Below are 20,135 nucleotides of genomic sequence, written 5' to 3'. Positions count from 1 at the left end.
AACGGGGCGAGCACGTGGCCCCTGCCACCCCAAGAAATGTTAGGTTTGTCTTCTGTCACTTGCCTTGTTCATCTGAAGAGTTGTTCTGCTCATCTCTCAGCATGCCTTGAACACGTACAGACTGGCCTTCTGTCAGGCAGGATTTACAGAGGAAGGGGATATAGTTAAGCATTTTCAGTTTCCTAAATCTGGGGCTCTGCTGTCTTCAATGACTTTAGCAACTTGAGCAGCAATAAGGAATGGCTCTAAACTAATACTAGTAACTGCTTTGACTTCATGGTTTTCAGAGTGCCCTCCCCACTTCGGTGATGAACATGATCAGTGGGGAGCTACAGTCTTACAGTGATGTCTGCGATGCTCTGTCTGTCACTGAAATTACCTTGGGATTCCTGGCCATGGCTGGAGAGAATGCTGAAATGCTTCTGACTGACTACATCGAAAATGTTCTGCAGATGGGTGATCAGACAAACCCTCACGTACTGCAGGTGAGTCCCTGAGAGCAAAGCTCTTATTCTTACAGGATAAAATCTGTACTGGCTTATACTAAATCCAGCCAGTCTGATCTCCAAGCCCAGCAAATGTTCAGCTTGCAAAGGTATCTGATAGAATTCCCGCCCCACCATATTCAACAGCGGGGGGAAACAATTTTTACTTCCCCTGCAACCGGTGTTTGCAAGGTGGGAGCATCTATTAGCTCGTGATGCTCAGCAGGTTCTTGCAAAACCCTCCAGAAAGGTCAGGTGCAGGATGTGCAGAAGGTCACGTTCTTCTCTGCAGATCTGAGCTCTTCTGTCAGCACCAGGAAGAATTCTCAGTTGAGTGTCAGCACAATTAGTTCAATGCTAAAACTGAGAAAAGGGACAACTTCTGAGTCAGGTTTCAGTGACACTGGTTTGCCTGGTGCTGAGCAGGATTGAGAATATCCCTGTACCTCTCAAAAGTGGTGATAGGGAAAGCTTTCTCTCCTAATGATGTGTGAAAAGAGGCCCTTTACTGATAGGGGCAAAGGCACTCTGCTGTGACATGTGCCGTAGCCCTGTCACTTTCCCACTCCCTTTCACGATACCGAAAAGGTGGGTTATTGCAGGCGAAATGCGGAAGAGGGAGAGAGAAGCCTTTTGCAGACGAGCTTCTGTGCTCAGGTTGAACTGCTGAACTCTATGGTTGTGCTCCTCTGCAGTTTTGGCCGGCAGGGCAGGGTGTGGACAGGTTCCTAAATACACCCCTTGCACCCAGGTTCCCTCCATATATATGTGTTTTTTTCAGGCCCTAAGACGATGCCACCTAAAGCACAACATAGCCCTGTGGCAACTTCTCTCTACCCGCAAATCTGAGCAGCTTCTGCGCCTCAAAAGGGTAAGGACACTGCTGACTTCAGTCATCTAATCAGCTGGTTCCTCTTCTCTAAACTAAGTTGCTCAAATGTGTATGGTTGTCTTTTCCTCTCACTGCATTTTTAGGATCCTTTTGTAGACATCAATACAGTCTACAAAGCTGAGCTCAGTCCAGAGATTGCCAAGCTCCTCAACACCTTCCTTGTCCACTCAAGGCTGGAAACCTTCCTGCAGGAGCTCCATGAAATGATCGTTTTGAAGCTGAGACGTGTCCAAGCTGTGGATGAATTCAGACCCACATGGAGGTAACAGTTGTGCAGCCCAAACCAACCCGTTGTTAACTTGAGCTTCTCTGCCTCTGGAAGTGCACGTGATGGAAGCGTTCCCTTGGCACGTGGCTGCCCTGCTAGGCACAAAGCACGAGCGTCACCATTAAGAATACACAGCCAGTTCTAAGACACGGTGCCCGTTTCTGGCACGTATGACTCTTCAGCTTACACAAGCTATTTTGGGAACACTGCGGGCTATACCAGGAGCTGCTGTTCAGGAGCACTAAAGATAAACACAAGCGCTTCCGCACTCAGCTTTCCACAGGCACAGCTTGGCCCTGACCCCTTGGTTCTGACCTGCAGCCTCCCATTCCTGGGTTCTTTAGCCCCTCTCTAAATCTGAGGGGCTGTTCAGTCCTTCTCATTATGAAATACACGTATTAAAATTCTGTATATTTGATATTGGTGCATTCCTACCACACACAATACTATGTGGCATGTGCTGTTTGCTGTACACCATCTCTTAATACTACTTCTGCTCTGTTTTCCAGCCTGAAGGAATCGCTCCTTCCTTACCTTGATGTAAAAGACTCGGAGTTAGCTACAGAGCTGCAAGAGATGTTCCCTGATGAGATTCTTCTCTCCCACGCTACTGCCACATGGAAAGCTGCTGCTCTCTTCAAAAGAGAGCGTAGGGAAGGCTAGGACCGCTACCTTCCTGATCCACAGGGACTTTTAGTGCCACAAACACAGGGCCTCGGTGAGCTTCTGCAACCTTGGGGGCTTGTTTTTTGTGGTGGTTGTTTGTTTTGGGGGTTTGTGGGTTTTCTTACCAACTTCAGTACCAAAAGTGTAATGGAAAGATTAGATGCTTTCACGCATCAGGAAGATGGTGGAGAAGCAGAAGGCCGCACCTGTAAGCAGAGACTCTGGAAGGCGTCATAAAAAAACCCCAGAATCCTCAAGCCACCTGCTAAAGATGGAGGATTGTTCTTAAAAGCATCGCTGCTGGGAAAGGTGGTTTTTTTGTGCAATCTGCCTTTCTCTTGACACAACTGTCACCTCCTCGCCGCTGCCCCGGGCAGAACTGGGTCCAATCTGGAAGAACACGAGCGCCGAGGGACGCTGCTCCCTCCCTGCCTGAACCACCCTCAGCCCCCACTCCCCGGACTCGCCGCCGCGTTGCTCCCCGGGGCAGGGCCCCTCTCCGGGCCCGCCGTGTGCCTCCCCCCGCCCCGGCGGTGGTTCCCAATAAAGCTCCTTTTCTCTGCGCCGTCGCTCCTCCCGCCTCGTTCCCCGCCTGCCCGGAACGGCCGCTCTCCGCCCGCCTTGCCGGGGGGCGGCGCTGAGGCGGTTTCCGGCGCGGCGCCATGTCGGGACCGCCGGCGGCCGCCACCCTCCGCCGCTGGGAACGGTAACGGCGCGGCCTGCGCATGCGCGGGGGCGGTGCCATGGCAACCGTGCGCGGCCCTGGGCGCAGGGCTGGGCCTAGTAGGGTGGGTGGGCCCCATCGCCCCCCCCACCCGGTACCGGGCCCTTTCCTCGTCACCCCCGCGGCCCTCGGGAGGACAAGCGCAAAGTGACGGGAGTTGCATCCCCGCGCTCCCCGTTCTGGGGACAAGCGAAGGGGTTCCCGCCTCCCCACTCGTTACGGGGTCCCTCGGGAAGAGCCCCCCGGTGCTCTGCCGCCATCGTGGGCTCCGTGGGCTCCTCCAGTGCTTGCCGGCCCGGGGGCTCAGCCCGGCCCCGCGGTGCCGTTGGGTTCGTGCCGGTGGGATGGAGCGGGGCCGGGAGCCGGGGAGGAGGGCGGCCGTTTCACTGCGGCCGTGTGCTCTTTGGCTAGCGAGCAGGCCCAGCTGCAAGCCAGCGTGGTTGAGGAGGACACCGAGGAGTGGCAGAAAGATTCAAGTTTTACAGGACTGGAGAGAGTGGGAGGTGTTGACTTGTCGTATATCAAAGGAGATGACACCAGCGCCTGCGCTTCCCTGGTGGTTCTCAGCTACCCGGCTCTTGAGGTAACGGCAAGCGAACTTCCCTCCTTAGGGTTGTGCCAGGGGTGCAGTAACACGGGTGTTATAGAAAAGCTTACACACAGGCCGTTATCTGCTGTCCCTCTGCCTTACAGGCAGTCACATCACGTGTATCTTCAACAAAGCTTCCAACTGTATGTTCTGCAAGAAAGATAAACAGAGAAAAAACATACATGTAAGGATTTAGACATAAGTTTAGGAAGATGTGATGCAAACCACTCCTAATTGTGAGAGGTTCGTAGGGTTACTGGGGACTTCAAGGCGTGGAGAGATAGCTTTGGTATGTGTTAGAGTTAGTTGGTAAATCAGAACATACCGTGGTGAGATGTAGTCCACGGTCAGGCACAGAAGACTTTAACTGGTTTAGGTGTATACTGAAAATAATCAGTCTTGGCCACTACCCAGAAGGAGACAAAAAGGACCATTGTTACTCAGCACCGATCAAGAGAGGAAATTAAAGCATTTGTAGCACTCAAGCAGCAGATGTCTTGTTTGTGAGTTCTTGCTGCGAATCAACTAATAATATGGGATGTAACATATGAAATCCTTTTCAAAATCACCATGAATCCCACATCCCACAGTCATTTTACTTGAATTAATAAAGATTTTTGGTCTCTTTCCCAGCTTTCAGAATGATATAAAAATTATCTTTTAACTATAAAACTTACAACAAGCAGAGAAATAAAGTTTGATATTGGCCGCTGGGATTTTTATGAACTGAATTTAAAATCCTGCCTCGATTCTTGATTTGCCCTGCATGAACATTTTTTTGGTCCTGTCTTACAGAGTTTCTTTTGGCCTATCCCTGCATAGGGACAGACGCCCTTTGATAATGCTCTGGCTGGGGGAACTTTGAGGTCTATTTGAATAACTGCCCTAATTTTGTTTCAAGGACTTCACTCTCAGGCAGGGGATGGTAGGTGATGTCCAGCCCTCTTCTCCCAGCAGCCCATTATCCCCTCTCTGAGTGACCGACTGACACAACCCAACGGCCTCAGCTTTGCGGGAGAGATCCAGAAGCAGAGTGTTTTAAAATAAGATGAGAGCAAGGGATGTAAACCAGAGGAGGTGTCTCTGAAACAGGAAGCACCCCGCAAAGTCCCCGAGGTCACTGTCCCTGCACTGTCCCACTGCTCCCAGGTGCTGTACGAGGATTGCCGGATGGTGGCTGTGAGCGCCCCGTACGTGGCAGGATTCTTGGCCTTCCGGGAGGTCCCTTTCCTGGTGGAAGCTGTTCAGAGACTTCAGCAGGAGCAGCCCAAGCTCAAACCTCAGGTGTGACATATTTCTTTGTCCTGATTTAGAGTCTGGTGTAGACAGCACCACAGGAAGACCCTTATAGAGAGAAGTAAGAGGTCAGAGAGAGACTTCTCCTTCCTCACAGGGCCAGCGTCGCTGTGTTTACTGGAGTGGCTCTCAGTGTGCAGGAAATAACATTTATTTTTTGGCTTTTTCAGGTACTTCTTGTAGATGGGAATGGCCTGCTCCATCCCAGAGGTAGGACTTCACTGGAGAGCCCTGCTCTCCAGGGTCCCCATGCTGCCACTTGAGATGCCTGTTCTCTGGTGTCCTGCAGTGACAGTGACTGGTTGTTGGCAGGATTTGGTGTGGCCTGTCACCTCGGAGTCCTGACGGATCTACCGTGCATCGGGGTGGCCAAGAACCTCCTGCAGGTGGATGGCTTGGTCAGGGATGAGCTGCACAGAGAGCAGGTTAGGCCAGGTTGGGGATTTATTTCCACTCTTTAAGATCCCAAGAGAATTGGGGCAGCCGCATACCCGTGCTTCCTAACCAACAGACCTTGTGTGTGTTTATCCCTAGATTCGTTCCCTGCAGAGGGAAGGAGATACGTTCCTGCTGACAGGCACCTCGGGGCGTGTCCTGGGCATGGTAAGCTGCGGGGAGTTTCCTGTTTGCTTGGCCATCAAGTGTTCCAGCTTTGTGCAGCTGGGAGCGCTGGAGGACGTTGTCTCTATAGTGGGACAGTCTCAGTGATGTTAGTTCAGGAGGACATGGTATGAACCGGTGACCAGTGATGCTGCTTTCCCCTTTCTGTGAGCTCAGACATTGGTGGAAGGCGTTGACAGTTCAGGCGTTGGGTGTGTTTGTGGCCGTGGCGCCTGAGGTGCCGCTCTCCAGTCCCTCCCCCATCCCCAAGCCGTGGTCCCGCAGGTGCCAGCTCTGTAGCAGCTTACGGGGCTGCACCACGGGAGCATCTGACTCAGGAGAGTGCTGCACAGGAGACTCACAGATGTAGGAAACTTCCTGTGTCTGGTCTTATTTCAACACAGTCTGCATCGGCGAGTCTCTCCACTTCCCAGAGCAGCGTGAGGCAGGTGGGGGAGGGCCACAGGGGTCCCAAAGGGTGAATGGTCCCTACCAGGAGATACTGGGAAGTAGAAGAGGTTCAAGAAGGCTGGGAGCTTCCAAATACAGAGCCACCATCCCACCTTCTGAAGGCAACTGGCTAGTTTATAATTCATCTGTCACTCTGTAGTTGTTAAAATAAGCCTCTTAAGTATTTGATCTTTCTCGTTTTTGAATGCACAGGCCCTGCGGAGCTACAACAACAGCTCTAAGCCGCTCTATGTCTCTGTGGGTCACAGGGTGTGCCTGCAGACAGCCGTGCGCCTGGTCAAGTCCTGCTGCAGGTACAGGATCCCGGAGCCCATCCGCCAGGTACACAAGCAGGGGGGCCGAGGAGGGGCAGGCAGGCCTGGAGTAGGGAAGCAGACAAGCAGGCAGCAGAGGGGGCAGGGGCTGTCAAGCCTCTGGTGAAGTTTCAGAGCCTCGTCTGCAGCTGGCACCCTTCTTGCCGGCCTGTTCTCTCCAGCCTGGTTGGTGGTGGCTACGCGGTAGTTAACTGATCCTTCCTCCTCACTGCTTCTGACGCAGTGCCCAGAAGCACACGCAGCCCTTACCGCAGACCCTGACTGATTTCTTGGTTCCTCTCTGCAGGCAGCTTGTGTGACGCTGATGTGAATAGAGAGGAGCTGGCAATGCAGCTCGCCTGGGCACTCCGAGCCCGGCACAGACTGCAGTGCTGCTCCTCTGGGCTTTGCCCTGCTGCCGCACTCCGCAGGGAGCTGCGGGCTCAGCCAGTAGGTGACAGCACTGGATCACTGAGCCGCAGCTGCCACCAAGGCTCGGCTTCAGACTAATTAAATCGCAGCAGGGCTTGAGGAAAGGATCTGGAGAAGCACAAAGCCTCTGGGACTTCTAGCCTGACGAGTGCTTCACTTCTCTCGGGGTCACCCCGCAGTTGGTGGCTGGGGCCGGCCAGCCCCAGCAGGGAGCGGGGCCGCTTGAGGTGTCGGTGTCCGTAAGGCTGCCCAGGAACGGGCCGCTGGTGCCACCGTGCCCGGCCACCTTTGCTCTGCAGCTCCTCGGAGCAGCGCTGAGCTGATCCTGCTGCGGGCTCTTCCGCAGTCTCTGCACACAGGAGCTTCTCGCTGAGCTACTGCAGTGTTTTCTGAAAACAGTCTCGAGTCTATAGTTAAAAACCAGGCAAAAATCTAACACCTTAGAGCAAAACAAACCTTGAAGTGGCCGTATCAGAACTGGAGTTTCTGAGCTCATAAACCACTACCTGCCAGACGGGAGTAGGCTGGTAGATCTTGTTATGTAATCGCTTCCAGCAAGGGACAGATGCCTCCGCAGAGCTCTGAGCTAGCTCTGCAGTTCGGCATGTTCAGAGGAAAGGGGAAAAGCATTCCCTTTGGAAACAAAAAGGTGTCTTGGAGCTTTTCATCACCCTCATTTCATTTCCAACTATCTCCAGTATTTGTCTGTGTTCTGAGGCTCTTCCAGTTCTCTAACTGCGACCTTTATTTAAAGTGATGGAATGAGTTGTTGTCACTTTCCTTACAGAGAGATTAAAAACCCAAAAGGGAGGGTGTTTACTGTAGAGGTAGAGGAATGGCCAGGGGTAAGGATGCTTAAACCTTTCCATGGGACTTCTCCCTGTCGCAGTTCCTCAGTGTGGTAGCTCACAGATCTTGGCACAGAGCAGTGCTGAAAGCCTCAGCCCTTGAGCACCTAAAGCTGGAGTTAGGAAGTAGAAGGCTGTGGGGAGTCCGGCCGTGGGTGACTTCCTTGGCCTTTTTGCTCTGCTATGCCCCCAGGACAAGCTCGCAGAGCTGATGGGCGATGTGCTTATGGCTTTCCCAGGGTGGTGGAAGATCTCTGGATCATCAGCTTTTAGCTGTAAGTTCTGGTAGCCCCAGAAGCATAGTGCTGCTAGGAGAGCTCAGCTGCCCGTACCTCCTGAGGCTGTTTCGGGCTCGTACGAAGGCAGCGCTGCGCTGCAGCGTGTGTGGTGCTGGGCAGCTGGTGGGGGAACTTCAACCTTCTGCTTCCCTCGAGGTGCGGCTGCCCGGTCTGCGTAGGGCGTGTTGTGCTTCTTGGGCACCCGACACTGTCTAGGCAGCGATCAGAAACAGTTTGATTTGCATTCAGCCCACAATGTGGTCACGCTGCCAAAGGAACTGTGGCTGCGACGCAGGTGGGAGAAGTGATCTTTCAGAGAAAGCAGAGGGAAGTTCATGGTCACCTACAATCGGTATTTACATCCCACTTAGTCCTTATTCCATGTGTACGTGCAAGGCCAGTCGGGGAGAATTTTGCTTGTGGGGGGGTGATCTCTGCCCAGCCAGCTTGTGAGACTTTGAGGTTCTTCTGCAGAGAGTTGGTCATCTGGAGCTACCCAGACTGGGACTGAGGTAGGCAGGAGCTGTCCCGGAATACCAAGCAGAGCCTTCACGCCGAGCAGCACGATACCAGGCCCTCCCGAGAGCAGCTGCCCTTGCCTTCTCCAGTGTGTGCCCACGCTCTGAGCCTGCCCAGCCCCGGGAGCCCCACGCACAGCGCGGAGACGGAAGCTTTTGATGCTCTCCAGCTGACGAGGATTGCACTGGGACTGATTCTTCTGTGCTGGCAGGTCCAGGCTCCTGGCTGGCTGCACACCCGCCTCCAGCTTACGCCATGAGCCGTTCGGCTCCAGCTGGCACCTTGCCCTGCTGCTGCTCGCGATGTGCCTGGTGGAGCAGCCTGATGTTGCTCCAGCCCACGGAGAAGGACAGGAGGAGGCCTGCTCAGGGCCTTCATGTGAGAAATTAAACACCTGCCCGCAGGAGAACTGAAGAAGAAGCCATCATCCCTCTCTGCGACCAGCTCCTGCTGCCCAGCAGGGAAATCAGTAGCTGATACCCTGGAACTCAACTCCCTTCAGATGTGCGCCCCGCTGCAAGTGTGCTGTGTACCCAGGGATCACCACTGCCCCTCGCAAAATAGGCAAAGCAACAATTCCTAATGCCAGCACTAGTCCCCTCTGAAAATAGAAACAATCTGTGAGGATTATTGCGGGACAGTTATCCATCTTATTGATTAGCCTCTTGGGTAATACACTGGATTAAGCTGTCTCTCAACACTGCGTTAGGAGTGAGGACTGGCTGGTAACTTGCTACCTAATCAAGCATTAGCTTATGTTACCAGCAGAACCTGGTCAGGGTTTTTCTTCCCTGGAAAAATAGTTTGTAGATGTGACTCTTGCTACCTTGGTCTCCCAGTAGGGACTCTATTGAACCACCTCCTTCCCTTGTTATAAAATGCATCACGTAATCTCTTATCCTGAAGAGTGATCAAAGTTATTTGTCAGTTCAGTTATGAAACTGTCCAATTATAGAGAGAAGGGGAAAAAACCTCACAAACAAACCACCCTTATGTAACTATTTTTCATTCCTGAGCTTGCAGAATTGTTAAGCAGTTGTGGAGCTGCGTTTCCAGCGGTGAGGCAGAGCCTCTGCCCGAGTGGCCCGACTGGAAGTGGCAGGGATGGAGGGGTGGTGGGGAGCTTCTGGGGGTGCAGGAGAGGCTCTTCAGAAGTAGAACAGCGATGAAAGTAGCAAATGCTTCAAGGACAGCCACTGGGGATGCGTTAACCCACTTTATTAGCGTGATCATCATATGCTGTGAAGCTTTTCCAGCTGGGAAGGTCACATACTGCTCTTGAAGTGGAGAGAGACACTCAGCCTTTGAGATGGGGCGCAGCAGCTGCTCTAAAATGTCATGGCATAGCAGTGTTTTTGAGAAAGGAAGTTTCTAAAAAAGAAAAAAAACTTTGAGGGAATGTAAAAATCAACTGCCCATTCTCAAAGTTGTCCAAGAGCCCAGGACCTGCGTGGTTGTGATATCATCTAAGAGTCTTCTACTAGTACGGTGCATCGCTGGAAAGTTGAACAATAACACTTCTGGGGGACAAGAATGTCCAGTCGATGTCCAGCAACACTTTCTTACAGCTCTTAGGATTTCCACTGGTGTTCTTGCCCCACTCTGACCACGTGCTGTCCTGCGCTGCGGATACGACACGGCAGGCACGTTTTCCTGGTGGGCTCAGGAGGACTCACGTCCCAGGAGAGTATCAGAAGAGGAAGGGAGGAACCAGACGCTTGCATGAGGACAGGTTTGATGAGGTTTGGTGATGGCTCCAAGCTCAATTTCAAACGAGGAGGGCAGTAAACCAGGAATTTGGTAGAGTCTCAACTTTCCTCCTTTTGGTTTTGGTACTGGAAAGCGGAGCCCAGAGCCTGGATACGGGCTGGCGTGTGACCTGCTGCCGTCAGCGTCCTTGGCAGCTTTGCCTTTGGGCTCCCGAGGTGGGACAGTGCGAAAGGTGTGTCAGTTGCTTGCCTGCCTTGCCACTGCTGCCAGGAAGTGCCAGAGCCAAGGCTGGGCTTGTGTCTTGTCTCTGTTTGCTTTTAGTGGATGTTTTTACCTGCTTTAGCTGCATAATTACCATCGCACAGCCAGCCCATCCGGCGCGTAGGCAGGACGAGCCAAGCTCTTGCCTAGGGAAAAGGATATGCAGCAGACGAGTGGTGTGCTGCTCCATCTGTTGCTGCAGCGTACAGCTGCTGGAACGGAGGAAGCAGAGCGATGGGTACAAGAACGGGCGATGCCAGCTTCTCTCTTCTCATCCCGTGTCCTGCTGAGAACTCACCCGCTGGGTTGCCACGTTCCCAGACTCTTCACAGCCCTCTCCATAGCTTTGTTCCCCCTCTCAATTCACAGTTTCCTGTGGAGGGCAGAGGAATTTCTCAGCTGATGAGTGTCCAGAAAGGCTGATCCTTTGGGAACATCCCCATGTCACAGCTGTGGACGGTTGCGGGGTGCTGTGAGCCTGGAGGCTGCAGCCTGCACCTGCCTGGGACGCAGAGTCCTGGGACACGGCTCCTGCTTCACTGAGCGTGCAGCGAAGGTTATTGTAGCAGAGTCCTGGGGGCGTTCTGCTGCTCTGGGACAAGTCAATAAAATGCCCCAGTAGTTCTCCACCTTTTGAGGAGGGATCTGTGATCCACCGTCTTGTGCTGAGTTACCTTGCAGTGCTGCAGAGATCTGCCTTCACACCCATAAGGTGCTGGCACTCCCAACAACTTCCCCGGGGGGCCAGGGGCATTCTGCTTTTGTACATCAGTGTAGGCTGAAGGATTTTGATAGCTTTGAGCAGAGGGGGTGAAGAAGATCCCAACAAATAGAAGAGCGGGCAGAGTCCTGGGCTGAAGGGAAGTCATTTGTTCTGGGCATCTTTATCTGCGAGCATTCTGCTGATGCACGGGAGCTCCTCAACACCGCGGAGACCTGCGTGTGATCGTGGCACAGGGTCCCTTTGGGGAGTGGGGGTGGCAGAGCAGCTTCGGCAGAAGGGAGAGCTGGTTTGCTTTTTGGAGTCTCTCCTCTCAAGGGAAGGAAGATTCACCCTGCCCTCCATTTTCTATCAAGTCTGTTCTGTCTCTCATCAGATAGTGATGAGCTGTTGCTGGGGGGGCCTGCGGAGGGGCTTAGCTGCTCGCTGCATGTTCCTGCATTGCACTGGGAGGTGCCTACATGTGGAAGAACTCATCTGGCTCAGTTCAAAGGATGAAAGCACTAGACTGCTCTCAGCCTCGCAGGTCTCCTCCAGTCTGGCTCTGCTGTCAGGGCTCATCAAAGAGAGGTTGCGGTTCTGCAGTAAGGCACAATGACAGAGCAGCCCATCACCTCGGCAACTCCCTTTGCCAGTGAACAGGTCTCCTTACTAAGCCTCTGGAAATCCTTGCTGGCCCCTCACGTCCCTGGACGATGAGGAGCCGCTGGTTGGGGTAGGTGTAAGGCGAGGGATTCCGGCTGGGTCAGCGCCTGCTGCTGCGCTGCGGCGTGTGCTGGTGGGGCCCCGTGGTGAAGGCTGGTCGCACTCGGCCGCAGCCGGGATTTGCTGAGGAAGCCCAGCCTGGCTCCTCCCTTGGCTCTTCCTCCCGCCGTGCTCGGCGCAGGTCAGGGCTGTGCGCAGGAACTGCCTGTGCCCGGTGTCTCGCCTCCTTACTCCTATGAGAAGTAAAGGGGCAAACAGGAAGGGTTCAGAAAATGTCATTTCTGCTCCCGAAATGGACTGTACTCCAGTAAGGCTGTTTGGTCCAGGAGTCTCTATTTCTTCATTTTAAGTCTTCATCCTCCCAGGCAGCTTGCAGTGTTACACAGAAACCACACAAGGAAAGAAACGTGCAGGTTCATCTTTGCAACACAGTTGTACAAGAGCTGTTTGTGACGTGCTGACCTCAGGGACATACCGAGATATAAGAAAGGGGAGGCACCAAGCAGGCTGATCAATCCATTTTCACTCATTTTCCTCCTTAATTGCAGGCTGATATCAGATCGAGGGAGTATATTCGGAAGCAGCTGTGTTCACCACCGGAGGCCGTATCTTCTGGGCCAGAGAGGTAGGTGTGGGCAGCCCAGGCAGGCAGCTGCCTCTCCAGAGGGGATCTACTCATGTAATGAGGCAGTAATGGCATTACAGGGACAGGCAGGGTACCCAGGTGAGCTCAGGTGACAGCAGGACGCATGCTGCTGCCACCCAGGGTGATTTCTGGCAATTGTGGCCATGCCACCCCCCACATTTCTCCCACAGAGCACCGTGTTCTGGGCTGAGGAAGGTTGGTGGGGATTTGGTCTGTTTCTGGTGCCTGCGATAAGCGAAGCACACAGGTGTGACACGAGGGGGAACAGAAATACCCTGCAGGGAGCTGGGTTCTGCCCCCAGAAAGGAAGGGAAGGGCCACACTCCTCCTCTCTTACATAACGTCACCCACCAGCTGCTGTGTCCACGGGTGTAAATCCATTGCAAGGCTGCCGGGGCATAGGAGTTCCTTGTGTTGTGGCTCCCAAGAGTCTGTGGCTGGGATCCTTGGGGCCCACACCAGTACCGGGCTGGGCAGGTGCCGGGTGGCCCCGAAGAGCAGCTCGGGGGTGAGCCGAGGGTGTTGGGACCCGAAGCCCGCTCTGCTCTGGGCATCCTGACAGGCCAGTGTGAAGGTGCCTGGTGGCAGCAGTCAGGGGTTCCTTTCACTGACTGAGGCGGCTTTTTGGGATTCCTTAGGGCGCCTGGGTGGTGCAACTCCTCGTGCTCTGCACAGCTCCTCGCTTCTCGGAGTCCTGCGGCCAGAAGCAAAAGAAGGAGCTTTCTCTGCTTTTGTAGTGGCGGCTGCAGCGCGTGGCCAGGCAATGGGTGTCCAGGCCGTGGGGGTGGCCCTGTGCAGTGCCAGGCTGGGTGTCCCCCGTTTGTGCTGGAGCTTCATCTCTAACACCCTCCTGCCATGGCTGGAGCTCTCACAAAGTCTGGCTGGTTTGGAGGTCTGTGCCACAGAACAAACTCGTTCCATTTATGACCGTTTATCTCAAAACCTGTGTATCCGAGCCCTTATTCACCAAGGGACATAGTTACTTGGTCGTCTTAGTTTCTACTTTAAGTCTGTGACCCTTCCTTGTTTTTGTTTCTCGCAGAAAAAATGAGGCTGAACTGGATGATTAGTCTGATGGCAGAAGAAGCTGTGGGGCTCCTCTGTCCTGGATCCTCTCCTCCACCACGACTGCGGCTCTGCCAGGTGCCACCCCGGGGGCGCGCGGCGCGAGGCCGGGGCAGGATAAGGCCAGGGGCTGTGCCTGGGTCTGGTGGGCAGGCAGAGCCGCTCTGCTCCAGGCTAATGTTTAGAGCATATTTCTCAGGGTTGATTTTTAAGCATTGTAAAAATATTTGTGTAAGCAAATGTACACTTGTAAATTTGCAACAGTTTCCTCGAGTACTTGGGGAATTGCAGGAGGTGATTTACAGAGAGATGTTGGGGCATTTAACTTGGTTATAAACAAGCTCCAGAGCTGGGCTTTGGCTCCCACCACACCCCCATAGCATGGAGACTTCCCTTCTCATCTTTTTTGGAACAGCTTCCCCCTGCCCCTCTCTGCAGCCTGCGCTCTCACCCGTGCTTTGTGCGTCCCCGTGGAGCAGAAGCCCCACGCCCAGCTCCCCCTGGCCCTGCCAGCCGGGCAGGTGGGCGTCTGACTCACGAGGGAGGGGACGGAGCCAACACTCTGCTGCAGATTTTGGAAGAGGCTCAGACATCTGAGCTCTGCTACTGGAGAAGTTTTGTGGCTGCCTGGTGTCGGTGGGTCCCGTGTGCCTGCTGCCTTCGTGCCGCGCAGCAGTGACCGGGCCTCGGTGGCTGCGGGCAGGTCGTTGCCTGCGCTGGGCATGTGGTGCTGGTCATGGAGGGAACTTGTGCTGCTGCTGAAGCCTGACTGGGCTGGAGGGGTGTGACAGTGCCCACGTGGGCTTGGTGTTACGGTCACCCACTGCGGTGACAGAGGAGGGGCTGGCAGTGCAGACCTGCGCTTCCTGAAGTAAAGGTCACTTCAGGGGGGAAAGGAGAATCTCCAGTCAAGGAGAACGGGGAGGGAGGTTCTTCCTGCTACACAAATCTGTCACTGTGGCCAGATCTCCGGGCTGGGAGAAGGAAGCTCTCAGTGCCCAGCACCCTTGGACCAACACCCGGGTTAAGCTGTGTGCGAAGCTTCGCTTTAGCAGCAGAGCCCAGAACAAACAGTTTTATCCCTGAATCAATGCAGCGAGTCTCGGCCAGTTTGCAGGGCTAAAGCTTTTTCTCCAAATGTGGGGGCTCCTGGCTGGACACACAGGTTATTCCTCACTGTTTCCGAAGAAAATTGGAGCAGATGCACGAGTTTTTGAGCACAGCCAAACCTCCGGCATGATGATTTTAAAAAAGCCGGGGCTGTGTAAGCTTCCAGCCTGAAGAGCAGAAAGGCTCTTTTCCTGGGATTGGAGAGGGGTGCTCAGGGCCGGGACTCCTGTGGGCTGTTTCAAATGCTGCCAAGTGGTTCGCTTGTGCATAAATTTTTATCTTACAGCTTTTGTTGCTCTTTTCTCGCCGCCACCTCAGTCTCGGTGCTGTGTAGAGGACGTTCAGCCCCCGTCGCACGTCTGTGCAGCATCTGCTAGAGCCGAGTCTGGGCTGGTTCCTCCTTCAGTGCAACACCCTGAACCCGGAGGGGGAATGGGAGGAAGCCACCAACTTGGCTCCCCCTTTTCACAGGGCTTCTGTGAGGCTGGGCCGTGGGGGCCCTGAAGAGGGGGGCAGGTGCTGAGAGGGTGCTTCCCAAAAATCTGTGCTGATGGAGCTGTTTTAAAGACAAAGCCCGAAGCAGCTGCAGTTTTCCAGCCCAGAGAAGGAGCTGGTTGTCTCCTGGGAAGCACAAAGCTGTGGGGGCTGCCAGCAGGGTTCTGTGTCCAGAACCTCTCCTGAGATGGCCGCGTCCCCCATCTTGAGGGACCAGCCTGGAGATGGAACCTCCTAAAATGCAACTTGGTGACCCCAGAAACAACCAGACGGGTGGGAACGGCCTCCGGTGGTGCTGCTGCCGCCCTCACCCGTAGGGCAGAGGCCCAGGGCTGCACGGGGGCAGCGGGACCTCAAGGCCTTGTAGTGGCCAAGCCCGTGGCTCCACTAGCCCAGCCTAAAGGCCGCTCAATGGGGAGGGGACCCTGGCTGTGACCTCCTGTGAGGGAGGAGTATTAGTTGTGTCATTAGCAGCGCTCTCCCTGCAGCAGGAAACTCAATCTGGCATAAAGAGGAAGGGCTCGCTGCACGCAGCTGCCTGCACACGAAGGTCTGCTGGGGTGGGAGCCCCCTAAAACCACCTCCCATGCCCCCCGCCCCAGCCGCCTGCCTTCAGGTCTGAGCAGAAACGCCCTCCGTTCCCTTTCCGCCAAGACCGTTGGACTTGGGGTGAGCCCTGCAGGACCCCCCTAACTGGTAGGGACAGGGCTATGAACTAGTCAGGATGGGGCTGGGCCCTTTCCCAGCTCTTCCCAGGAGCCACGGCGCTGCTGTTGGCAGCAAACGGTTCATCCGCTTCTTCCAACCACATGTGAAGCAGCAACTTCACTAAACCGCAGGGTTTAGTCCTCTAAAGCCTGTCACAGATTTAGGCACAAATGATACACTGTGGGCAGCTGTTTCTTAGCTCTTGGGGGCAGAACACCAGAAAAATCCATCTTTTTTTGCTGGTTACCTTGGCCCAGGGAGCAGCCAGCTCGTGCTGTGGTGCCACAGGACCAGCCTGGGCTCATCCCAAACTCTGGGTCATGTTCCTCCTGCTGCAAATTTATCTCGGCGGTGCTAAAGCCCCACATTTGGCTCAGCTGTGCCAGGGGAGGGTCTGTCGGGGAGCAGAGCAGCTCTGGGGATGGTCCTGCTGGAGGAGGGGTTTCCTCAGCAGCTGGGGCTGCAGCTCCTCCTGCCCCGGCTGCGCAGCTGAAGTGGGTGTCTGTGGCTTTAAGCTCCTCTGAGATATTGGTGATTTTGTGCACTTCTGGTTGGTGTTTGACCACGAGGGGGTTGTTGGGTGCTGGGTGGTAGAGGTTTTGCAGCAAAAGGTATGAGCTGGGCTACGCTGAGCCCCGTTCCTCAGCAGGAACGTGAGGCTTTGCTGCTCTGGGTTTGCAGCTGGGGGTTGGCTCCTCCCGCTGAGCTCTGTGGGGTGTGTAAGGCCTGAGCTGGTAACGCTGCAGCCTGCTTCGCTGCGGGGGAGATGCCCCTGCCCGGAGGGGTGAAGTGGGGAAAAAATTTAACCTAAAAGAAAAAAAGAGACAAAAAGCATCGCTGTGCGCTGCTTCCCCCAGGCATCGCCGCTGCCGCTTCCCCCTGCGTGAACTGACGCGTCCCTGCGCTCTTCTTATCTGAGTGCAGGTGAGCTCCTGCGGTCAGAGCACTTTGGATTAAAGTCACCTTCATGGGCTGAGGTGGAGGGTGGGTGTTGCCTCAGCGCTGAGACCTTGCAGCCCTCGCTGCAGGGCCGGTGGAGCCGAGGGCTCTGTTCTGCTTGGGGCTGGTATTTACCTGTGCTGTGCGATGCTCTCGGCTGCCAAAACCTGGGGAGGCGGTTAAACAAACGGACTAAGCTCTGTGTTTGGTGTCTACTTGTGGCTCTCTGAACACAATAAGGGATTAACTTGCTCTTTATCTAATTGGCTTATCAACTAGGGAAGGGAAGATCCCTTTGTAATGCATGAAACCTCCTCTTAATAGAAACTCGGGACTAGAGCCTGAGTGTCCTTCCTAAGTAAACTCATACACATCTCTTCCTTTTTAACTTTCCATTTGCTGGAAATCAGCTTTTCTGGGTGTTAAGTATTTGTTCTCCGGTTCCCAACAACTTATTACTGACTTGTTATAAATCCTTGCCTTTTGTTGTCACCAAGGATGCTTTTCCCTTTAGCGTTTCTACCTGTGACTGTTCAGGAGTCTCTGAGGGGGTCTCATTGCTCAGAAACTCCTCGGTGCTGCTGGTGACGAGGGCGTGGGGCCGGAGCTGCGGGGCAGCAGGAGCTGTGTCTGCCACAGACCACGGCCCTGGCACTCGCAGCAGGGACGTGGCCGTGCAGCGATGCCTCCCGGGTGATGAGCAGGGGTGGAATTGTTCACTAGTGCTGATCGCTAAATATGAATAACTAAGGGGTGGCAAAAATCTGGGACGTGGATGGGAAGAAGTAGAATGGGGTGAAAACAAAGGGGAGGAAGACAGATGAAGGAAGGAGATGGAATCCTCTCTTGTGGCTGCAGGGGGGGCTCTGTAAGGAGGAGGCTGTTGGGATAGTTCTTGCGCTTCTCACCACAGAGGAACCGTGTATCATAACAGTCCTTGCCCGTCTGCTGTGTGCCTGGGGGATGGATTGAGGTTGGCCACCTTTGATTAAACTAATCTGCCACCTCTGCTGCCTTATCACTCAGCTGGGGCTGGGCTGTAGCTCTGGTGTCGGGGTGGCAGCTCCCCAGCCAGTTCTGTTGGGATTTGCCGCGTGGGTTCGGGTTTCCCGACTCCCTGCTGTGCTCTCTGTAAGGGATGTGGCACCAAGACAGCTCTGCAAAACGATTCCTGCTGGAGTCGTGCTGGGGATGCGGAACGTGCCTAAATCCCTCCCCTGCGTGGGAACACGCTGCCGGGAAGGGAGGTGGGAGCAGGAAGGATTTAAAGCATTGCCTGTTCTTGGGAATGTTTGGGTCTGCCTGGCCCGTGCGGCCTCCCGTGCATGGCATCTGTGTGCGGGGCACGTGGCCCGGTGGCTTTCGGAGCCAGGACGGTGAGGGGGGGGCTGTGTGTCCCCCAGGGCTCCCAGCCACTGCCAGCAGCCAGCCCCTTCCTCCAGGAAGCTGATAATTAAAGCAGGAACCGTTTCTTGGCTTCGCTGCTGGGGAGGCCGGAGGGAGCCACTCGCCCTGCTGAGATGCACATGTTGGAGAGCCCTTCCTGGCTGTCCTGCCTTGGGCTCGTCGACAGGCACAGCCTGCTCTGGCTTAATTAAACCTGAGCCACTCCATGCAGAGCCTCCTTGCTGCAGGCTTGGCTTCTGCAGGTCAGGCTCAGCCCTGCATGCGGTTGGAGGCAGATCAAAGGCTGCTTAAGAGCTTCTCCATGCAAACCTGAGCTGGCATAAGGAACCAGACCCCTTCCCCTTCTGAACCTGGTATTGGTGCCACCATTCCAGGAGCTTCTCCCCTGCCTCCTGAGGGCTCCTATGGCCACTTGTTTTACAGCTTTGTTTGCTCTCTGAGGATAGATGGAAGATTTGTGCCAGTCAAATGACAGATGATTTGTTCTGCTGCAGGTTCTCTGGATCTGCTCCTTCTATGTTCTTTGTGGACACCTAGAGATCAGAAAGGAAGATCTCTGCACATGTGCTGCTTAGCTGGGGTCCCTCGATAAGGGAGACAAGATGCTTTAGGATGTAGGTCTGTTTCTTCTCGGATTATTGAGGGAGTCTCGATGAGTAACTCAGTCACAGATGTCTAAAGCTGGGCGAGATGAATTCCCACCTCCGTGTCTGGAGCTTGTGGTAGGCTAGATGCTGCCTGTGCAGTCTGTAGTGCAAGGACTGAGCTCTGGTGACTCAAGGTTTGTATTTCGGGACGCTCGTGCTGAGGGCAGGGAAAGTAGTTTTGTTGGGATTTCCCCCCTCCCCACCCCCTAGTTCTCATTCCTCTTCCCTTTTGACTTGTGCTGGCCGCGTAGATTTAGGAGAGGCTGCTTCCCTCACGCTTCCCCCAAACCAAGCCCATCTGCAGACTGGGAGCATCAGCCCAAAATCGGGGTGCAGTGTGTACCCACAGGCTGCAGAGCTCCTGCCACAAGCTGCTGAGCTTCCCCTCCCGTGTTTCCAGCACATTGGGCTCGTGTGGCGCTGGCTGGGGCAGCCGCGTGCCGCTGGCTCCGTCCCTTCTGCTCTGCGTTCCCCAGCTTTGGGCCCCAGTCTCTGGCTGCAAAGAGGCATTTTCAGGGTCGGTCCTGACTGGGACCTCATCAGGGCGTCCAGAAGCCTCTCGTGCCTCGGATGCGACGGTCGGCGTTCACAGGCGGTGCCTGGGTGTGCGGAGGGCGCTGGGGAGGCTGGGCAGTGTCACCGCTCCCCTGCGGTTGTCTCCTTTGGTCCTATAAATAGTTCTCTGCCCCAGTGCTCTTCCCTTTGTTGGTCTTGGCTGATCCTCTCTAACACCGCTACAGACACCTCTTGCCAGAGTCCTGCCAGCCCCCTGGCTTTATTTTAAGGCCATATTAATTAAAAGCGAATGAGTGGAATTTCTCTTGACACCCAAATTAATAGAAAATGAGATAATGATGAGCTGTGTCATTAGGGTGACGGAGCAGCTTGTGCAGGGCTCAGCCCCAGAAGAGGCGGCAGATCTGCGGCGCCGTGTGGAGCTCGGGGGCTGTGTCTGAGCAGGGCCGGGGCTGTGGCCGTGCCCCCGAGAGGCGGCTGGGGAGGGGGGTGGTGGGAGTCAGGGGACACGATCTCGGGCAGATGAGAGCCAAGACCCGATTTCTTAGTGGCACCTGCCCTTCTAGACCTGGGGCTGGCAGTCTCTGCCCACGGAGGGGGAAGGCTGGGCAGATCCACCCGAGCACCAGGCAGGGCCTGGGCGATGTGAGAAGGTGCTCTTGGGCTACTGGCTGGATTGATTGGGGGCCAAAGAGCCACTGCTGCTGAGCAGACGCGGCAGCGAGCCTCCCCCCGCGGCGGCTGGGCTCCAGGAGGAGGGTGGGGTGGCAGAGCAGGAGGCCAAGGGGGGGGCTGGCTGCTCTCCTGCGCCCGGGTGCTCCGCAGGTCCCCGCATGCGCCGGCT

At 55.0% G+C, this 20,135-nt stretch overlaps 2 protein-coding genes across 7 annotated transcripts in view; both read left to right on the top strand.

Annotated features, from left to right (window-relative positions):
- Positions 1 to 2,874, top strand: part of RNF213 (ring finger protein 213) — a 54,579-nt gene extending 51,705 nt beyond the window's left edge. For all 6 annotated transcript variants that reach the window (XM_074889558.1, XM_074889559.1, XM_074889557.1 and 3 more), the window contains 4 exons: positions 288 to 485; positions 1,267 to 1,356; positions 1,461 to 1,639; positions 2,155 to 2,874. In XM_074889558.1, coding sequence (XP_074745659.1) covers positions 288 to 485; positions 1,267 to 1,356; positions 1,461 to 1,639; positions 2,155 to 2,308 — 621 coding nt within the window. In that variant the 3' untranslated portion in view covers positions 2,309 to 2,874. The remainder of the gene's footprint in view (positions 1 to 287; positions 486 to 1,266; positions 1,357 to 1,460; positions 1,640 to 2,154) is intronic.
- Positions 2,875 to 2,962: 88 nt separating this feature from the next.
- ENDOV (endonuclease V) lies at positions 2,963 to 13,730 on the top strand. The gene is made up of 9 exons (XM_074889582.1): positions 2,963 to 3,017; positions 3,447 to 3,618; positions 4,774 to 4,908; positions 5,091 to 5,130; positions 5,233 to 5,345; positions 5,455 to 5,523; positions 6,184 to 6,312; positions 12,307 to 12,383; positions 13,447 to 13,730. Exons 1-9 carry the CDS (start codon positions 2,974 to 2,976, stop codon positions 13,472 to 13,474), a joined length of 807 nt encoding a protein of 268 aa, XP_074745683.1. The 5' UTR covers positions 2,963 to 2,973; the 3' UTR covers positions 13,475 to 13,730.
- Positions 13,731 to 20,135: the final 6,405 nt, after the last annotated feature.

This window comes from Strix uralensis, chromosome 19 (genome assembly GCF_047716275.1).
Source record: "Strix uralensis isolate ZFMK-TIS-50842 chromosome 19, bStrUra1, whole genome shotgun sequence".
NCBI classification, from domain to species: domain Eukaryota; kingdom Metazoa; phylum Chordata; class Aves; order Strigiformes; family Strigidae; genus Strix; species Strix uralensis.
The sequence above is the reverse complement of the archived record's forward strand: the minus strand, read 5'-3'. Positions and strand labels throughout refer to the sequence as shown.